This window comes from Scomber scombrus, chromosome 21 (genome assembly GCF_963691925.1).
Source record: "Scomber scombrus chromosome 21, fScoSco1.1, whole genome shotgun sequence".
In the NCBI taxonomy this organism is placed as follows: Eukaryota; Metazoa; Chordata; class Actinopteri; order Scombriformes; family Scombridae; genus Scomber; species Scomber scombrus.
In genome coordinates, this window is record NC_084990.1 from 18,423,598 (window position 1) to 18,443,542 (window position 19,945).

Sequence of the window (19,945 nt, forward strand, 5' to 3'; positions counted from 1 at the left end):
AGATAGTGTAATCCTACATCTAGGTCTCTTACTCGGACAGGTAATTAGCCGGGCGCCACAAACCAGGTCAGGTTCTCGGTGTGAGAGCAGCAGTCAGAGGCTGGTTTGAGTCCTCAATCCTTATGAGATTAATGGCTAACCTCCCTCTGCCCGCTCCATTTACACAACATGTCAGGTTTTCCTTGGAAGGAGCACACTGGCACCTCAGTTCTCACCTGCAAACATCTAAATGCAACACTGTACCAGTGTGAGTGCCTACGTGCGTGTTTATACATAGTATATATTAGACAGGCAGGTATGTCATGTGAGGTCACATAATTTTTTTTCTCTCTTTTGCCTTTGACCTCAATCCCAGAGCTTGGCTAGCCAGTCGTCGTCACCACTGATGGACAGCGGTTCGGTAATGCTGAAGCCGTGCATGTTCTCTCCAGCCTACTCTGTCATCAGAAAGACTGAACTCTGGTCTTTGTCTGGAGGGCTCGTCACAGTCAACATCTGTAGCACATGAGTTATGGCCTTTTAACAGCACGCTCAATGATAACTTAATGACAAGAAGAAGAGGGAAGGCTTATTCTTTTAGTCCCTAAAATGGTTCATAAAGAGGTCAAGTTAGATGGAAACGTATCTAAGATTAATTTAATCATTTCCGAAGTTACACAAAAAGTTACGATTTTTTCTTTCACGTGTCATGAACATATTGAATGATTTGGCTTTGATTGTAGTCATACCGCCAACTATTAACAGTTTCTTTACTACATCAAGTATTTTTTTTTAATTGACTGGTTCATTCCTTAGTGTATAAAATGTCAGAAATGAGAGAAAAATGCTCTTTATAACTTTTTAGAGACTGTGATGTTCTTAAAACAACATGTTTTGTTACACCGGCAGTCCAAAACCCCCAAATGAAACTGAAAAAAAGCAGCAAAACCTCACAATTCAGAAACTGGAAACACATTTGGCATTTTTCCCCACATTAAAGGACAAAGCTGGCAATATTCTATATTTGTGTTACTATCAATAAATCCCTTGAAATCACTAATGACCAGATCTAACATGTATTGTCTGTGCAGCTGTAGACTAAGTTACGTTGTTGTCCAAACACTATTGAAAACACATCATTGAGCCTTACTGTTGCACTGGGTGACATGTTCCTTCATTTCCATTTATTGGGCACTCTAGTTTATTTTGAGCGAATCCAACATACACCATCCTGCGGCTGTACATACTTTTAGAGCAGCTGAAAATAGTCGCCCAAAAAATGCACCATAACTCCTGCTAATAACAACAGTGCCCAGCTGTTTTAGGAATTACTCAGCGCTTTAAAAAAAAAAGTTTTTAAAGATTTACATCTTCAGGATGTAGGAAAGTTGGAAAGTATTGAGAGACTCATGAGATTTATTAATCCATCAACTGTCTAATCATTTCAGGAATATATTTCATCTCATTTTGATTGCAGATCCAAGTATTTAAGACACTGATATAGGAAAATGCATTGAAACCCATCCCTCTTACCCGTAACACATATCACTGCTGGCTATAATATGACTGAATCCACTTTTTCATTTGCCCTACTTCTCTCTCTGCATTTAGCCAAGATTCCAACAGATACCACAGTCTGCCCACACTGACTGGATGCTGCTCAAATCCTGTCCAGACTTACTGTATCTCTTTGAGTACAACATCAGGACATTGCAACTTTTCATTCCCGTATTAAGCCACAGCGTACACCACCTGGTTTGGGGCAAATGTTGGCTGACATGTAGTGTTCATGTCCCGGTTGTCATAATAGGGGCGCTGACAGGGGTGTCTTAATACCAGTGGCTCCTCTACCATCAACACTACTTATGTAACTCTGCTTATGTGGCACCAAGCCCAAGTATTTCCAACCCCAGCTTTTGCAGACCCCATACTCAACACACACACCTCCCAGTGGCTAAGAATAAGTCATCCAGCTGGAAGAGACAACAGTAGAAGAAAACTGTTTTAGTAGAGGCTCATCTCATACATTTCTGAATCTAGACTGCTCTATTTGTTGGACGTGCCCGTTTGTCTTTGCAAAACAGATACAGTTTGTTTTTGTGGCTCTCTCCCCCCCCTGCATTGCTTTCTCCAGCATTATGCAATGTTTTTGGCCTCATTTTTTTAAAGGAGGGGAGGAGGAAGAGAGAGGCTGGTGGTGCATAGATACAGTCAAATATCCCATGGAAAAGTTAGATAGGAGCCCTGCACAGCTGTCAACAGAGGATTCCTTCTTTAGGAAATGCCCACCTTAACTTTATTGCCTCTGATATCATTAAGTCTAACTGAAACACACATTTGTTATCTACTATAATAAAAGACATAATCATGTTTGGAAGACTTTTATCCAAAGAATTGGTGGCTGTAATGATGTGAGAATGGTTTCAGTCAAACTGAAGCATTGTGGTTGTTTTAATTTCTGCCATTAGTCACAGTTTAAGTGTTTAACTGAGAATAGGCGTCGTTTTGTTACCCTGAAATTAGCCAGCATCAACAACAATGCAGCCAGATGACAGCATCACGAATGTTAACACAGATCATACTTTGCTTTCATTGTTTTCCATCTGTACCTAATTTTTCCCCCTGCATTTTAACCTTGTTTTTACATTTTTAAATTCCCCACTTCAGCGTTTTGAATTGAGAACACATTTTTTGTGCTTCACATGTGTTCATCCATTATCAGTTCCATTTCATTCAACGGATCACATTTTATTAACAGCACTTCTCAGAATTGCCACAGCTGGATTTTGCCTCTTCCAAGAACGTCTGCATTTTGCATTTTCAGTATTTTGTAATCGCTGCGTCAAATATGCCAAGCTCTTGTAAACCTCGTGGTTTTTAAAATGTCAGGGTCTCCAAGTGGCTCGGCTGGATGCCGCAGCTAATGAAAGTTACACCATCTCTGAGCTGCAAAAAGCCGCCATTTCTCTGCACGGCACTGCACAGGCGACTATCCACGGGACACAAAGCTCTCTACATGGGGGTCTGATGTTATCTCACTTAGATACATAAATATCCAGAGCATATCAACCCATAAACCCACTGACTCACTCCACCTTGCTCACGCACAGACTGAACATGCACACCATAATTTGTGTGACATGTATTTTTTTAGTGACCTAGTATGGGGGCAATAAACCTTAATGCTCACTTCTGCAATGTGCCATTTTTAAAGCCATAAAGCAAAATGGACTGCATGAGGCACAAATCAGATTAAAGCTGAACTGACTTATTCAGAAGATGCATGGAGTGTTATGCTCTAATAGCCTTATTGAGCCCTGATGATGCTTGCCTAAACATGTTTTATTCATTAGTCTTAAGCCAAGTTTTTTTCCTTTTCTGCAAAACACTTAGTATTTCTGACAGAGGTCTGACAAATGAGGTGTAAGCTCTCGCCTGTGTTCACATCATAAACTGATCACTACGTACGTAAACGCAAATCCATTTGGCCAGAAGTCGCCTCTGTGTCTTGCTTGTGAGCCCAGGGCCTCATGTTTGCTGGTGTAGTATGACCGTTTGACAGTTTGACAGGTGACTGACGCAGGTAAAAGGGTTCTTTCGCTGTGTGACTTCAGACAGCGCAGGTCTTCAGACAGCCTGCCTCCTGTGTTGATGCGGCAGTAGCAACTCCTCACTGGGAGAGAGCAGGCCCAAGGAAGGAGCGAGTAGTGGTCAAGTTGATTGTAAGCATAAACATATGCAGAGCATTTTTCCCAGAAATCTGCCTCAATGCAGGATTCATGGTGCTGAAGTCTCCAGAGAGTTTTCCACTAACCACCCACCACAGGCAGAGTTACTCCAACAGGAGCTAAATTGGGCCATTCATCCTAGAGGAAGCACAAAAATGTCTTTGTTCATCCAGCATGATTACTGTGTTTGGTTCAGTTTTACATGGATTTTTGAAACCTCCCCCTTAAATTTGTTAAGTCAGAGCTCTCCTTATTGGAAAAATAAATGTGATTATGTAACTGGAGGAGGGTCCCCCAAATTGATGGACCTGTGGTTTCCAGTCCCGCAGCGAGCTCATTAGCTAAAGTAAGCGTGATTTATCAAATCGTTTCTGTGTATTTGCATGCCGTGTTTACTGCTTCCTGCTTACGTAATCATAGACGCTTTGACGATACCAGAGCACGTGTGTGTTAATACTTCATTGTTCTACAGCCCAACATGAACTTTACTAATTGTTTTGTTTTTCATGTGACTGAACTTAAGATGCATTTACATGTGTACTAGTATCCTGGTTATGATCACGTGTTTGTATGAATATTCTCCAGTAGAAACAGGGATACTGTGGCATTTAAACAGGTTTATGTTCATTCTCTTTAAACATTGTGTAGAAGTTCATCAATAAAACGGAGAATATGATGATAAACCATATAATGATGATCTACACCGGTATTGTCATGTCATAAATCACTGGTCATAAAACCACATCCAGCTTAGCAATAAATGCAGCAGTAATGTGAATTTTACCCTGGTTTCAGACCTCTTTTCAGATTCTTGGGCTTAGTGATTGCTGTTTCTCCCAGTTGGAGTACCAACTGATCCATGAAGAATAGTGGCAAATAAAATAGCCAAAAACAGAAACTGGCTAACATAACATGAACATAGTGGCTTGATGAATGAAGTGAAATATTCAACCTCATTATAAAGCATGTGAAATTGTCCTGTGGGGGATCAATACGGCTTTATAACATCTTATCCAGATAGACACAAACCAGACTGGCTTCAACTTCAAGCACTGAGGTAACTGAGTCAGCACAGAAATGATAAGATCGGTTAAGATGTCTGGAAATCAGACACACCTGTGCAGCAACAATCCGAAACCTGGATACTATTAAAATCATGTATGAATGGAAACAATGTAAGGCCAAAATCCGGGATACACAAGAGAATGATAAGATACTCATTGTTTGTGAAACTATGTCACCACAAAGTCCATTAAGTAGTTGTTCTGGAGCTTTAGGTCATATTACAGGCTCCTCATCAGCAGATGGAGTTTTGCCCAGATGATTCGACATTGCAGATTTTCACACCGTGTTTTTTCCCTCTGCAGACTCGTAAACTGACCAAAGCGGAGCGACAGCGTTTCAGCGAGGAGGTGGAGATGCTGAAGGGGCTGCAGCACCCGAACATCGTCCGCTTCCACGACTCCTGGAAGTCCACGGTGAAGGGCCACAAGTGCATCCTCCTGGCGACTGAACTCATGACCTCAGGCACGCTCAAAACGTACGAGTCGCTTCATCCAATTCACCTACAAACTGCAGTGTTGCTCTTTTTCTTTTTTTTCTTTTTTTCTTAAAGATCAAATTCTTTCATGAGTGCTTTTCTTTCAAGAATTTGTAGGAATAGGTGTCACATTTCTCAAGTAGCGGATATCCGTTTTTCAAATAAAACTGCTGTCCCTTCCATAACAATGAGGACATTTGTGTCATGTTTGACAGCTCGTCTTTTGCTTTTAAACTTATAATGAAAGGTGCAGAATAAGGACTAGAGAAAAGCATCACTTTGGATACAATGTCCTAGGAAAGAATTCAGGAAACTGGCTCACTTTTAAACTTCCTCTCGGCTGTCAAAATAACAGATGAATTCTTTTGTGGCACTTAAAAGCTTCCTCTTCTTGCTGTATTGTGATATGTTTAGACTTGGGTGTTTAGTCTTATCTTCCTTTGTTTTAGGTACTTGAAGAGGTTCAAGGAGATGAAGTTGAAACTGCTGCAGCGCTGGAGTCGTCAGATTCTCAAAGGGCTTCATTTCCTGCACACACGCACGCCTCCCATCATCCACCGGGACCTGAAATGTGACAACATCTTCATCACCGGCCCCACCGGCTCCGTTAAGATAGGAGATCTGGGGCTGGCCACACTCAAAAGTGCCTCCTTTGCTAAAAGTGTCATTGGTAAGTGTAAATGTGTTCTGTGCATGTTTACATACCGGAAATAATTTTACACAAATATCTCCTACTTATATCAGAAAGAAATAACATGTAGGACATAATTTGGCATAAATCTAGCAGTTATAACTAGCTCAAAACAAAATGAGACACATCTTGGATTGTTGAGGGATTCCAATAAAATGAAGTCACTCCCAAATTGTTTAAATTCGTAAAGCCTTCTTCTTTCCCTCAAATTGGTTTCTCATGTCTTCGTCATTGTTCGAACAGCTTTTAATTTCACTGGAAACTGCCCTTTCCATTCAAGTGCAAGCAGGGAGTGTCATCCACCAGAGGCAGTATGAGGACTTGTTGATACTTGATTTTTGCTGAGTTCAATTCAACAGGTGGCAATCAAGCACTGTATATTTAAGAGTTTTTTTTGTACCCAATTATATATTTTTCAAGCTGCTATAATTAATATCTTTACAGTAATAGTGGAGCCACTGACAATCTATATGTGACAAAACCACTCTTCAGTTCCACTGTCTTAGTGTCTTTTAGGTTTTGGTCAGTCTCACTATTCTCATTGGCATTGTTGTCATTTGCAGTAGTTGTTGAGGCAAAGGAGCTGTAAAAACTCACTATAATGTACCTGTCCAGCACCAAAAAGCAGAAAGCCAAAATGTATGACTAGCCAGTGAACATAGTGAAGCATTTTAGCCAGATGTCTTCTCAAGGACTGAGACCAATAAATTTAATCCATAGGGAGACAGGTTTTATATGCCGTGCATTGTACCTGGATTATTTTTACAACAGTATGTCTCATCTATCAATATATATTATACAGTATGTTCATATTCATATACATTTTCTATAGCAGTGCATGAAAATACTACGTAGTGTTAGCATCTCATTGGTGGAGCACTAATATTGTATGCACAGGATGACTGGCTGCAAACCCAAATTTCGCCTGAGTGACAAAAAAAACGAATTTATACTGTAGTGACCCTTTTTTATTCCTTCTATTGTAATGGAGTAAAGTGTTTTAACTGTTCCAACTGAACTCTGACAGGAACACCAGAGTTCATGGCCCCAGAGATGTACGAGGAGAAGTATGACGAAGCGGTGGACGTCTACGCCTTTGGAATGTGCATCCTGGAGATGGCCACCTCTGAGTACCCGTACTCCGAGTGCCAAAACGCCGCCCAGATCTACCGCAAAGTTACCAGTGTGAGTATGAGGAGGAGGACACCACCTCGTTTAAAAAACACTTGTATTAGACATAATTGTCCACACGTGTTCTCTTTTTTTCATGTGCGCACTGGAATTAGGAAGCAGGATATATCATGTATACATCTGGATATCCTGAATCGTTGGAAAGAAGTGGGGCCTTCATGGAATAAAAACCCAGTTTTGTCTTTTAAAGGATCACTTACGAGCTCAAGGTGCAGAACTGTACCATTACCTGACCGCTTGTCTGTTTTCAGCCTGCAATCATGACGCACGCTTGCACATGTTTGATTTACTAATTGCTGGTGCGTTCACCAGTTCAAAGAGCTTGTCTAACTGGTTCTTACTATCGTGTTCGCTGGAATATTCCCTTCTCCATGAGATAGTGTTTGGACAACTGAAGTGACCTATCAACACTGACATTTGCAGAATTTCTGTCTGCAAGCTGCCTTGAAATTTGAAGAAAGTACAAATGTCTTAAAAATAAAATAGTTTTTCTGTCTTTGGAAGATATTGGTCAATGGCTAAAGAGGGCTTGAATCCTAGTCCAGTGCTCACTTATAATAAATAATAAAAAAAATGTGGGACATCTCAGGCAAAAAACCCCAAAAAAAGCAGTAGTGAGTTTAAAGGGCTTAACATTACAGCAGTGGCTTCGGGCTTCTGTATTTCAAGCTGTTCCCGAGTGCCAAGCACAGCAATGACGCCATGGTGGGCAATAGCAGGCGACGGTAGAGTTATATGTTTTGGAAATTATGTCTCACTCTTTACAAAGAGGGCTGTTTCTTTCTTGCGTGTCACATATGCAAAGCAAACCGTGGCTGACGAAGTCTGGAAAGTGAGCAAGTGACAATGCCAACTAGTCAGAGTGTGTCTGGCTCCTCCACAAACAAGACAATATAATAACGTTCCATGTGCAGTCGCAGACACTTACCCATGCAACAGGTTCAATAAAGATTTTATTAGCTGTGCCTTTCATAATTTGTTTATGTTTTAGGTTTACGGTATGTGCGGCACAGACAAAATCTGTCAGTATATTCATGTGGCAAATGCATTTTTCACAACATTAAACACCAACCAGAAACTCTACATAATGTTTCACTCATATGACTGACTTCTACTTTAAGTTAATTGCTGTAAAGGAGGCCAAGAGTGAGACACACTTGACGTACAGTATGAAAGGCAGAGCATATACAAATTGTGCAAGAATCTTGGAAATGTGAATGTGATAGTCACACCATGTTTTAATTTTACAACCAATTAATAAATAACTCCCTATTAACTGTGGAAAAATGTCTATTCACAGACCCTACATGGCCATTATGGGGTTGAGGTCATAGCTCTGTGCAGGCCAGTTGTGTTGTTCCACACCAAACTGGGAAAACCGGTTCTCTATGGACCTAACTTTGTGCACAGAAGCAATAAGACAGCAAAGGGGCAAACACAAACTGTTGGAAGTACACTATTGTCAAGTTGAATGCTTATAGCTCTGAACGTTTCCAGAATTGAAACCTTAAAAAATGGCCCCAGACCAAATGTATATGTGCAGGGGTCTCCACATACTTTTGTCCCTGCACTGTATTTCCTTCAGAGGGCTGAAATCTACACCAAAGAATAGCTGAAAAGACCACATTTAAGATAAGATATAATAATGTATTATTCTTGTATTTGTGCAAAAGAAATGTTTTGGCTTTGTAGTAAATTCATGGATCAGATCCCTACAGTGTGCACAATAAACACAACATGTGACTCAGCAAAGTCAATAAGTAACCAGGATATATCTCAAGATCTTATTAGTACCTCTGTCACCACAGGAAAGGAAAGGAGTCTCAAATTTAATTTGGATTTGAGGTAAAACGGATTAATTCTGAAGGTGCCTGTGACGACACAGAAAGAAACCTCTGCGGTCTTCTTCAGATCCTCAATGATCACAATTCAGTCTTATATAAGATGACAGCATATCTATTATTGCACTGAGGCTTTTTTTTTTGGATTCCCCATTATTCAGTCAGGGTGAAATTATTACGTAAGTCACATACGAGTTTAAGTATACATGCTCTAAAGACAGATAAGTCAGACACACTTGTTGCTCTTTTCATGAACAACTTGTGTCCTTTTCCTTTTCTTTCCCTGAGCTCTCTCATTGGTTTCACTTAAACAGAAAATAGAAATATCTTGAGGAAATTAATGTGTACCACTCAGCCTTTTACTGGTGATTATTTGATGTTTTGACCTAACCTCAGCTGGTTGCTTGGGTATCTGTAGGCCAAACATCCCTTTTGACCTTGGCTCTTTACTTTCTTATCAATGTTTTTACAGGGATGGAAGCTTTGGTGTAATCTCAGTTTATTTTCATGATAACATTTTTAGAAACCTCCCCTTTACTTCATATTAGTGAGTAGTCCTGCCTGAATATTTGCTTCTTGAGATAAACTCTTCTCCGGCTATCAGGAGTTAAAAATTCCCCCGAAGGATTTGTAGAGTTAAACGAAGATGGAGAGGGAGAACTGTTTTTTTCCCCTTTTTTTGAGCTTTTGGTTTTGTCCTCCTCTGGTGTTGACATGATTGCAGAGCCGAATGTCATGCTGGCTTGTGGGAGATGTCACAAAGCAGAGGATTATGTTCACACGCAGTGCAGGTGGGAGTGGCTGTTATGGCTTTGATCGGTTCCTCTGAAACGGGAGCTGTTTAAATGGAAGAAGTGATGAGCACCTGTTCTGCTTCAAGTACCAGTCTCCATGCAAATGGAAATATCCTTCAGAATAGCATCACTGGTACTTTTTGATTAGTATGACACCCTACAAATAAAACACCATCTTCTGTTGTGATTGTTTTCACAGGGCATGAAACCTGACAGTTTCTACAAAGTCAAAGTCCCAGAACTCAAGGAGATCATTGAGGGCTGCATCCGTATGAACAAAGATGAGAGGTACCAGTGATTCTCTTGTAATTCTCCAGTAGCCAACTAGACATTAACATAAACTGTGATGAACAGTTAGAAGATAACAAAGTCAATTAATAGTCTATTTTTTTTTTTTTTTAAATCAAGTGCATGTTTACAATGCCAGTATAAATTTCTCTAGCACCTGCAGAGTGAGCGAAGGAGTAGCATATTACTTTCAGCATAATATGGCTTGCACTGTGCAGTGTTACAGTTATAAGATAGGTAGTAAGAGGATATATTAACTGTTCTAATGCTGTTTCCTATCATTGTACATAACACAACCTCACTGACATGTTTTGAGAAACTTAGTGCTCTGCTGCAGCCTCTGTCTGAGCATCAATACGATAATAGGTTAGGGTTAGACTGCTGAAGAAGGGGTACAAACTTCATGTATGCACTTCATTTTGCACATATTCCAGTCTAAGGTTTGCTTTTAAGAGTTAAAGTCAATAAAACCTGATAGAAAGCATGTTTTTTGCAAATGTTAATTAATACAGCATGCTCCATGTTTTTGGAAAGCAAATTTACTACTTATTTCCTTTCTTAACTTCAGGTACACCATTCAGGACCTCCTGGAGCACCCCTTCTTCCAGGAGAATAATGGCGTGCACGTGGAGCTGGCAGAGGAGGACGACGCGGTTAAGTCGGGCCTGAAGCTGTGGCTGCGCATGGACGACACCAAGAAGCTCCACGGCAAGTACAAGGACAACAACGCCATCGAGTTCCTGTTTGAGCTCTACAAGGATGTGCCTGAGGAGGTGGCTCAGGAGATGGTAAGCCGACAATCAATCATCACTCTTTACTGCTTCGCTGAACCAGCTTGTTCCAGCCATTGGTGAGGAAATTGAGTAATTGATCCCAGATCCAACAGATAGAGGCAACATCAGCCAACACCCACGTCTTCTTTGCATCCTGATCTTGATTTATGGTGACAGATTTTTATAGGTTTTCTGGGCTGAAGCTCACAATATAATCAATATATTCAATACAAAACTGACACCAGTGTTTTCAGTTCTATTAAACATCAAGTCCTCCATCACAAAGGAGTTTTTCTTCATCTGGATGCTTTGAAGAAGACGCAGATTGGTTGCATAACACATGTTAATATTTGGATTCAAATCTTGTACTTACGGTCATGGCTAATTTATTCCCTCCTTCAACAATAATATTTTGAGATGAATTACATATTTAAAAAGAGGTGTACAGTTCTAAAATGCTAAGTGCTTTGTGCCGTTTATTTCCATTGATATTCTTTTGAATGTTTGAAGTGTTTATTTCACATGTGTATACAGATATTAGATTTGGAGTCTCTATTACAGGCATCATTATCACCAACTGTGACAATATTAGTGAAAGACAAATTTCTCATTGGAGTTACCTGTCTCCAACACTTGACCTCAAGCACTGAAAGCAGCCGCACTAATGCACCCCGGCATCATTATGCCTTTTTTATGGCTCTGTTATGACAGCAGAAACATTGATATTCGCTCCAACCCATAAAGAGTACGCCTTGCAGAGTGTGTCAAGGGCACCGCTCAACATTTAATCATCAGTGGTTGGAAATGTGAGAACGTGTGTCAGGAAGCAGCTGAGGTCATGTCTTTAATAATATAATGACTGTCTTGCTTGTTACAAAACAGGCCCTTATGTCCTTCAGAAGCCCCTCCGTAGAGGTCATTTTTAATGAAAATGCAAGCCACAGTTCCTTACTTGTTTACCTCTTTGTGGTAGTTTTCATCAAGATCAAATTATTATCAGCGAGGGACATCTAGTCTGGCTGATTTAACGGTAATCTGACTCTGTGTTGAGAGGCAGATTCGGACAGAGTGTTCCACCACTGTGCTGGACTGGGTGTCACAAGAGGCTGTGCAAGATCCTGACAAATTCAAAAGAATGCAGTCAATGTGTGCTGATTTTACAAAACAAATGCTGTTAGTACATCAAAGAAGCATTGATGTCACAACTTACACGATCGGGTCATTACATGCAACAGACCTGCGTAAATGGTCTGCATATCGCGGTAGCACATCGTGGACCATGACTTACACAAATGTGCTCATGTTGTGCCCTGACCATTTCTCTGTGATGTTATGCAGGTCGTGCTTGGCTTCGTGTGCGAGGTCGACTTCAAGCTCGTGGCCAAGGCCATAAGGGATAGGGTTGCGACCATCAAGCGCCAGAGAGAGAAGCTGAGGCGGCAGGCCGAGGAGCAGAGGAAGAAGCAGGAGCAAGAAGCCATAGAGGAAGAACACGAGCCTCATCCACCATCCCCTAAAGTCAACGACGTGGTTGCAGCAGAGTCCCCCACCCCGGTCCTGAAACTCACAACCCCGATGCTGTCCCCCGTCACTAGCTCTGTGGATTCTGGGGTCAGCTCCAGCTACCCTGCAGAGCCAGAGGAGCCAGAGGCAGACCAGCACTTCCACATCCGCCACAACAGCCTCTCCTCTGCTAATTGTGAGCAGCCTAAAGTTACATTTCTAGTCTCCAAGTTTGGTCATTTTCGTGTTTCTCGTTTAAGTTCAAGGATTGCAACCTTTTAGGCCCATAACTCCCTTTAAAAACTTTTTTTTTTTTAAAAATACATATGAAATGATAGAGCCATCAAGCTTAAAATGGTAAAAATATTATGAGCTACTAAATGTTTGTAAAATAAAAAAATAACAATTGAATTTGCACAATAATTATAGTTTATGGTATTCTAGAGTACACGACCGTATAATGCATTTTAACTCGAATCATCTTTCAGTCACATGTGCATCAGATTTGTCTGTCAGAGTTCAACTTTTAACCTTCCCTGTTAGTTTTTCTTTGTATTATAGTCACAATAGTTCATAAAGCTTTGACAATAAGGGTTTTGTACTATTGTCCTGAACAACAAGTTTCTGATCTGAGAGCACATGGGAGGCATACAGTGAAATGTAACACTGTGGATAACTAAATTATTCAGTTCCTGTTAGTCTTATCTCATGGTGGGTGTGTGTGTGTGTGTGTGTGTGTGTGTGTGTGTGTGTGTGTGTGTGTGTGTGTGTGTGTGTGTGTGTGTGTGTGTGTGTGTGTGTGTGTGTGTGTGTGTGTGTGTGTGTGTGCATGCTGTGCTGTGCTGTAGAAATTTAATTTTTCTCCGTTTTTACCCAATGTAAAGGCCCAAATATTCTTTTTTGGGGGATTATAGTAAATTATAAGTCTTTTTAACAATAAATTCAACATCCTTTGTGTGTCCACAGCAGTGCTTATTCACAGCTTAACTCTATACTGTAAGTCTTCTGCATTGATGTCATTGTCATTGTCATTGTTTATCTGTTGGTGTATATTTAAAGTCTCAGTTTGGGGTCATTAGATATGTGTGTTTCCACGCAGGTCATGTGTGCCTGCCCATGTGTGTGCGTGTGTGTATTGTACAGTCTGTGTCAGTCAATCAAGACACAATTGGTCACATGCTAATGGTTTATATCCTTTGTTGAAACAGCTGACTGCGAGATGGATGGCTATCTGAGCTCCTCTGGGCTTCAGGATCCCCTGGAGCCCGGCGGCTTTAACACGACCCCTCCCACCACGCACACCGACAACCCGACTGCAAACGGTCTCCCCATTCCAGCCCTCCGCTTCCCCTCGGTGAGTGGCCTGAATAAAGAGCTTGTTATCAAAATGCAGCGAGCAGGGTGGTGCTGGCAAAAAGGATGACTTTTAAGACTTTATGAGACTTCCCTCATCAACATCACGCTGTCCAATGCAGCACTGACACACAGTTATGTAAGCAATATAGAGTTTGAAAGCAACACTGTACAATACGGGACATAACATCACTGAGGACCAAGTGAGGAAAACATTTTTAATTAACTGTTTTTCACTTATAGTTCCTCAATAGTGGTGGACAGAACAACACTGCTATCTTTAAAGCCACACTGCTCACGTGGCTTGACATTATGACCATGAGGGGTTTTTATTTTTTATCATAACACATTTTTAAGAATACAAAAATAAAAAAATTAATTAAATATTTTGTGCAGTGATATATGTTTTTTTAAACTAAATCTATATACTGCTGCATTTAAAGTTCAATATGTGGAAAATGTTTCCTGGCTCCTGTCTTTTACTAAAGCTTCTAAAGAAAAATAAATCAATGGAAATCTCTCGCAGTGTGTTTCCCTTCTCACCCACCTCTTTTCTATTCATAGAGTATTGCAGTATCCAACAACATAGAACATGGCAACTCAGGCCCCCCAAGTGGCTTCAACTCCCCTGTGGACAGGTAAGGTCTTCCCATTCCTCTTTGGATTTAATTTTTTTTTTTTTTTTTACCTCCATAGTAAAATAGAGTTAAACAGTCCCTTCTTAATTTAAGTTGGAGACCTGAAAAATCAACATGAATCTAGCAGAAACGCCTGGTCTTCCTTCTAAGACTCCTCCTCCTATTCCACATCTGTGGGGCTGCGACAACAAGCTTGAGGCAATCGACGGGCTCCTCCGTGTTTTCATTGCAGTGAGGCAGAATGGACCCTTGCAGGTTTCTGTGAGACTGGCTCTCAGATGTTGTAGAGGCCCTGTTTTCCATGTTGGTGGGATGTTGGGGAGAGAGCAGCTTTATTCTCGGCATGAGGGCCGAGGGTGGATGGACAGCTTGTAAGCGTGTGTGTGTGCATGTGTGTATGTGTGTGTGTGTGTGTGTTGGGGGCTTGTAATTGGAGTTCAAAATATGTTTTCTGTCAATGGAGTAGTTTGGCAGGAAGAATCATAGATGGAGGACAGTGTCAGCTAAGTTCATGCCTTTGACTGACAGTGTTACTGCATTATCTGACTAGTCCTTGGTGGATTCAAACAAATTTCAATACTGATTAAGTATCATGCTTCATAACAGCATCGTCATGCCCTGTTTAGGATCCAAAACAGACTCCCAGTTTCTTAATTCTTCCTCTGAGTAAAATTCTTGATTAATGAGGGCTGCATTTCAAAGATCACAAGACAGACCGATCATTTTCAATATCGACACAAATTGTTGATTTGATTTTGTCTAATCTCTGTGTACTCCGTGTTTAAAGGAAAGAACGGCCTTTGCTGTGAACTTGAGTTACCCATGAGTTGGAGGTTTTTAAATAGAGACGGGTGCACGTTGCCAACCGGTAGGCCTGTAAATGTTTGCTGCCTATGTTGGGGAGGTGGACTGAGGGGAGTCTGTGACCACAGCAATCCAAAAAGGCCCAGGAGACGCAATTAGCAGAACCAAAGCTTTTTATAAAATCAACTGAATGTCCTCCAGTTCTCTGAAACTCAAAACTCGTTCATTGTATAAATACAACACATCACACGGACATGTTGCTTCCTCTGGATCAACACCAGCTTCCTATAGGCTATGAGCAGGCTCAGTTGAACTGTACTGTTTACACTGAAGAGACACACCACTGTTACACATCAAGACTTTATTTGACATTGCAGAGTGCTGTTTATTATTACGTGCAGTGCCAAGATAATCAGTCATGATGGATATTTAATTCCTTTTGCGCTTCTGTTATAGATGATAAATCAAATGTGAAATTACTGTTTCTGTGGCTCTGTGGTACATATTTTCTAACCACCAACACATAATAATATATTTCTTTGCAGCTACGCCTCCGATGTGACTTCAGGTTTGAGCGACGGCTATGAGGGCCTATCAGAGAAGAACGAGAAAACGGCTGCCAGGAAAACTGCAGGGAAGCTGTTCAGGAGGAGAGCGCGATCAAGGCTGCGCATCACAGGGGTACAATAAATCAAAAGTTTTTCTTTACTACAACTCCCTGAATGCATTTATTGGCATCATAAACAAATAAATAAATCATGTGGTTTGAGTTATTTAATGTGCGGGGGGCATTTTTGATATATGAGTGAGCGGTGTAGCTCCACCCTGAGTGGGTAACGTCATCAGTAGCAATACTGTTCTTCCCCCGGCAACCGCAGTACATTTCTCTTCTAATAAGGACAGTCTGTGGTCTTTTAATGGGCATCTTTGCACTGGAGGCAGAGACAAACAGATCATGCATAACCACATGTGAATACAGTGGAGCTCTGGGTGCGAAACATACGCAAACACACAACGTGTTACAGTACTTTCACACATGTTCACATGAGCCTATGTTTGCTCAGATCCACACAAATATAAAATACATTGTTCTTACCTTGTTTAACTTGGCTCCGTGTTTTAGAGGGTAAACAGACACCTGTCGTTAACATTGATCCCGTGCTTCTCTGCAGCTCTCTGATAAAGTGGACCGGGTGGTGGAGTGCCAGCTGCAGACACACAATGACAAGATGGTGACTTTCAAATTTGACCTGGATGGAGATAACCCTGAAGACATCGCTGCTGTCATGGTGAGTCTTAACTGGTGTTCAATCACTGGCCAAACAATGACGAACAAGTAGGCTATTATACACAGAGTCTCAATAATTAAACACTTTAAACAAGTTTCTTTAATTTTCATGAAATTTGCTGACATGTAACAATTGACAATCAACTGAAAATTGAGCTACAAATGTAAAGGAAATGAAATAAATCTTGATTCTATAGCCTGACAAATACGGTTTATTTCAAATGAATATAATATAATGTAAATTAATGATCATTTTCGGTACAATAGCGAAATGTAGAAGGACTGAAATGTTTGAAGTTTGTATTCTTAAAGTACCTCCAAGATTTAAATTACAAATTCATGCTATGCAGCCAAACATTGCTCAAAATCACAAAACATGACTCTCAATTCTAGTGGAGGTCCCAAAGTTTGCCAAAGAAAGCAGACATATCAGGGTGCAGCTATGATTTTGAATATTTAACTAAGTGTAAACTTCAATGTAGCTTCTACATTAAGAAAAAAATATTTATTTTTCTAAATCCTTAAAGGTACTTGAGGAGACATGAAGAGATAAAACTGGGTGTTAAATGGAAGTAGATAATCTTTTTTGGAAACTGAAGCTCCTAGAACAATCTTGGATTTATACATAAATATCTGAGCTCAGCTGATAAGCCTGGCAGATTTCTCTATCTCAGCTGAACGTACACATGATTCATCTGCTTCTAGTTAACAGACTTTTGTTTGTCGATGCTAACTCTGGCTGATATTATATCTTACTTGCTAAGAAGTGAGTGACGCATGTAAGCAGCCCCATCCCCCCCCTGTTATTGCCTTTAAACTTCATTAGATGCTCGGTGATGTACTGTGCTCCTGTGTGAGGAAGACGTGATGAGGCAACATGTGCAGCAGGACTTTGTGTTCACTGAATGTACTGTTTTCCTCATTCTAAAAGACAGTGGGCTTTTGTTTACCGAGTTTTGGCGCAGCAGGGGCTCTTGGCATCACAACCGTTCCTGTGGTTCCCAGTTCGGCGCTCAAATGAGCTGAATCATGCCATGCTGACAGGAAACGGTCACCACGCCCCGACTGCTTGAATATGCAAAATTCAGAAATCTAACAAACATCTTTTTTTCTGTTTTGTGGGTTTACATGAGATGATTTGTGTATTTTCCCCCAAGAATAAGCATTAGCTGAGGGTTGGTGGGTGTGAAATTGGGCCAATGGACATACAAATAGACAACAAGTGTGTCTATTGTACTTAGAAGCATCTTCTTTGTCAGTGTGGGGAAGTAGCAGAGTACATTTACTTAAGTACTGCAATTATGTACAGTTCTAAGATACTTATGCTTTATTCAAGTATGTCTATTTTCTGCTGCTTTATATTTTTACTATAAAAACTTAATCAAAGTAGCTCCACTAAAATCAGCTAAAACAGTAACAGTAACTACTTACAATTAATGTATCATAATATAACTCTCACAGAGGCTATTTTTCTGCATAACAAGTACTTCAACTTTTGATACTTTAATAACACTTTGCTGATAGTACTTGTGTACCGTTACTAATGCAGGTCTTCTGCTTTCAATAGAGTATTTTGCGACTTTCACTGAAGTACCTAAATACTTTTTCCACCACTGTCCTTTTTGCCTTCAAGGTGCACAATGAATTCATCCTGCCATCAGAGAAGGAGGGTTTCATCCACCGCATGGGTGATATCATCAAACGGGCCGAGGCTCTCATGGCAAAAGAGCAGCTCGTCCATTCCAGCGGGCACAGACTCCCCCAGCCCGCTTTCCACACAGGGGTTAACTCATTGTCTTCCTCTCAGGTCAGCAGCAGCACTTTCTCCTTTCCAGTAGTCCACATCACAGCATTGTTATCCTGCAGCAGAGAAAGTAGCAGTAACTGAGAGTGTGTTTTACTGCGCTGTCTGATCATTATAAATTACATCAGCTATTGTGTGTCGAGGTGTGCTTATCTAAGGCAGACCCATAAATCTTGCGCAAATGGAAAGCTGTTGTGTATTGCTTCCTTATACTAAATAAATAAAAATTCCTGGCTAGAGTGCTTTCCTCACTGTCCACTATCCCTCCTGAGACTTGCCCTCAAAGAAAGGTTAAGTGGTCTTGAAGCCACCTGACGTAGCACTTTCATTTAGAACATGATGTTACTAAAAGCACTAATGTCATAAAACGCTGTGATTTGTGGAAACATAACCAATGCCTCCCTTTTTTTCACATTCATTTGTTCCCGAAAACCACAAATCATTTCCAGTGGTTAGACCATAATGAACTTTCCAGCACATCTGCCACACTGAATGGGTAAAATACTTAATGTTTGGTTTATTAAGCCTCTCTGAGTCAACATTTTGTGAAACTGTAAAATTTTGAAGGAGAAAAGATTTTATTTTGGTGCAAAGCTATCCTGTACAAGATGTGACATAATGCCTAATCAGATACATTCAGATTTTTTCCGCATGAAGGAAAAGAAGTGTCTGTTCTGCCAGGATGTGCTCCTCCCTGCAAAACACAAAGAACACAATCTTCTTGTACCCTCTCATAAAAAATGCTCAAGAGATGTTCATAAATGAGGCAGAAAAAGAATAATCTGTATTTTCATGAAGGATAGAAGACAAGTGAGAGTTGTAAACCCCCACTGCCAATGATCTACCTTGTTCACCATGTTTCCGACCCCCTGGATGCACAATTATCCCGAACCACCGGGAACAAATCTCCTCTGGCTCAACTCCAGCACCTGATTAAAAACAGTGCATGGACCACTTCCCACAGTGAACCGCTACAGCTGCACTGATCAACACTGTCCAGCCGAAAAACCAGATCTAGCTAGTTAAGTTAAGAAGAATCCCACAACCCTGAGTTTCTAGCTATCTCGACTCTGGTTGCATTTTGACTCTGAGGTAGGGTGCTATTCTGAGAAGTTTGGGAAGATATATGATTTATAAATAGAACTTGAATCCCTGGAAATTCATTCTTGTCTAAGAGTTTCTGGTTTCCTCTTCCTACCACTACAGAAAACAAATCCCTTTTGACTTTTAGCTGTTACAGATGGGCCATATTAGAACAGTTATTCATATTACGGAGGTTAAATGGCTTTCCATAAGTGATTATATTAAACTGATTAAAAACATTACATTTCCTATCCACCTTATTGCAAGAATGTATTTTTGTTTCCTTCAAATGATAACATTTGTACTAGCATTCTTGCAATATGTAAATATTTTACAGACCATTTAAAACATACATACACAAGAAGAAAAAAGAAAAGAAAAATACTTGATTAATTATTCAGGCCAAACATTATGTTTAGCATGGATTTGGTTAAAGTTGTTCCTCTCATGTGGCATCTGCCTCCTCTTTGAATAAATCCTTTAATCCTTTTTTTCGACCGTCTCAAAAGTTGTAGTTCGTGATTTCTGAAATATCTCTTCACTAATTAAAAGTATGTTATTTCTATCTGTCCTAGTATTAAAAGAAAAAAACAAAACAATGATCTATTTAATCCTTGCTCCACCAACAGTGAGTGCATGCATTTATG

The 19,945-nt window shown here is 40.4% G+C and overlaps 1 protein-coding gene and 1 long non-coding RNA gene across 2 annotated transcripts in view; one reads left to right on the forward strand and one right to left on the reverse strand.

Moving 5' to 3' along the window:
• The window catches only part of wnk4a (WNK lysine deficient protein kinase 4a), a 41,168-nt gene that overhangs the window by 13,081 nt on the left and 8,142 nt on the right, over positions 1–19,945 (forward strand). The window contains exons 2-12 of the mRNA XM_062442734.1: positions 5,075–5,247; positions 5,697–5,917; positions 6,966–7,123; positions 9,964–10,052; positions 10,621–10,840; positions 12,164–12,524; positions 13,537–13,682; positions 14,246–14,319; positions 15,669–15,804; positions 16,296–16,412; positions 18,045–18,218. Coding sequence (XP_062298718.1) covers positions 5,075–5,247; positions 5,697–5,917; positions 6,966–7,123; positions 9,964–10,052; positions 10,621–10,840; positions 12,164–12,524; positions 13,537–13,682; positions 14,246–14,319; positions 15,669–15,804; positions 16,296–16,412; positions 18,045–18,218 — 1,869 coding nt within the window. The remainder of the gene's footprint in view (positions 1–5,074; positions 5,248–5,696; positions 5,918–6,965; positions 7,124–9,963; positions 10,053–10,620; positions 10,841–12,163; positions 12,525–13,536; positions 13,683–14,245; positions 14,320–15,668; positions 15,805–16,295; positions 16,413–18,044; positions 18,219–19,945) is intronic.
• LOC134003510 (uncharacterized) lies at positions 15,718–18,053 on the reverse strand. Its single transcript, XR_009927644.1, has 3 exons — positions 18,006–18,053; positions 16,220–16,331; positions 15,718–16,055 (listed from the first exon to the last, which is right to left on the reverse strand). It is a non-coding gene; the product is annotated as an uncharacterized LOC134003510 (long non-coding RNA).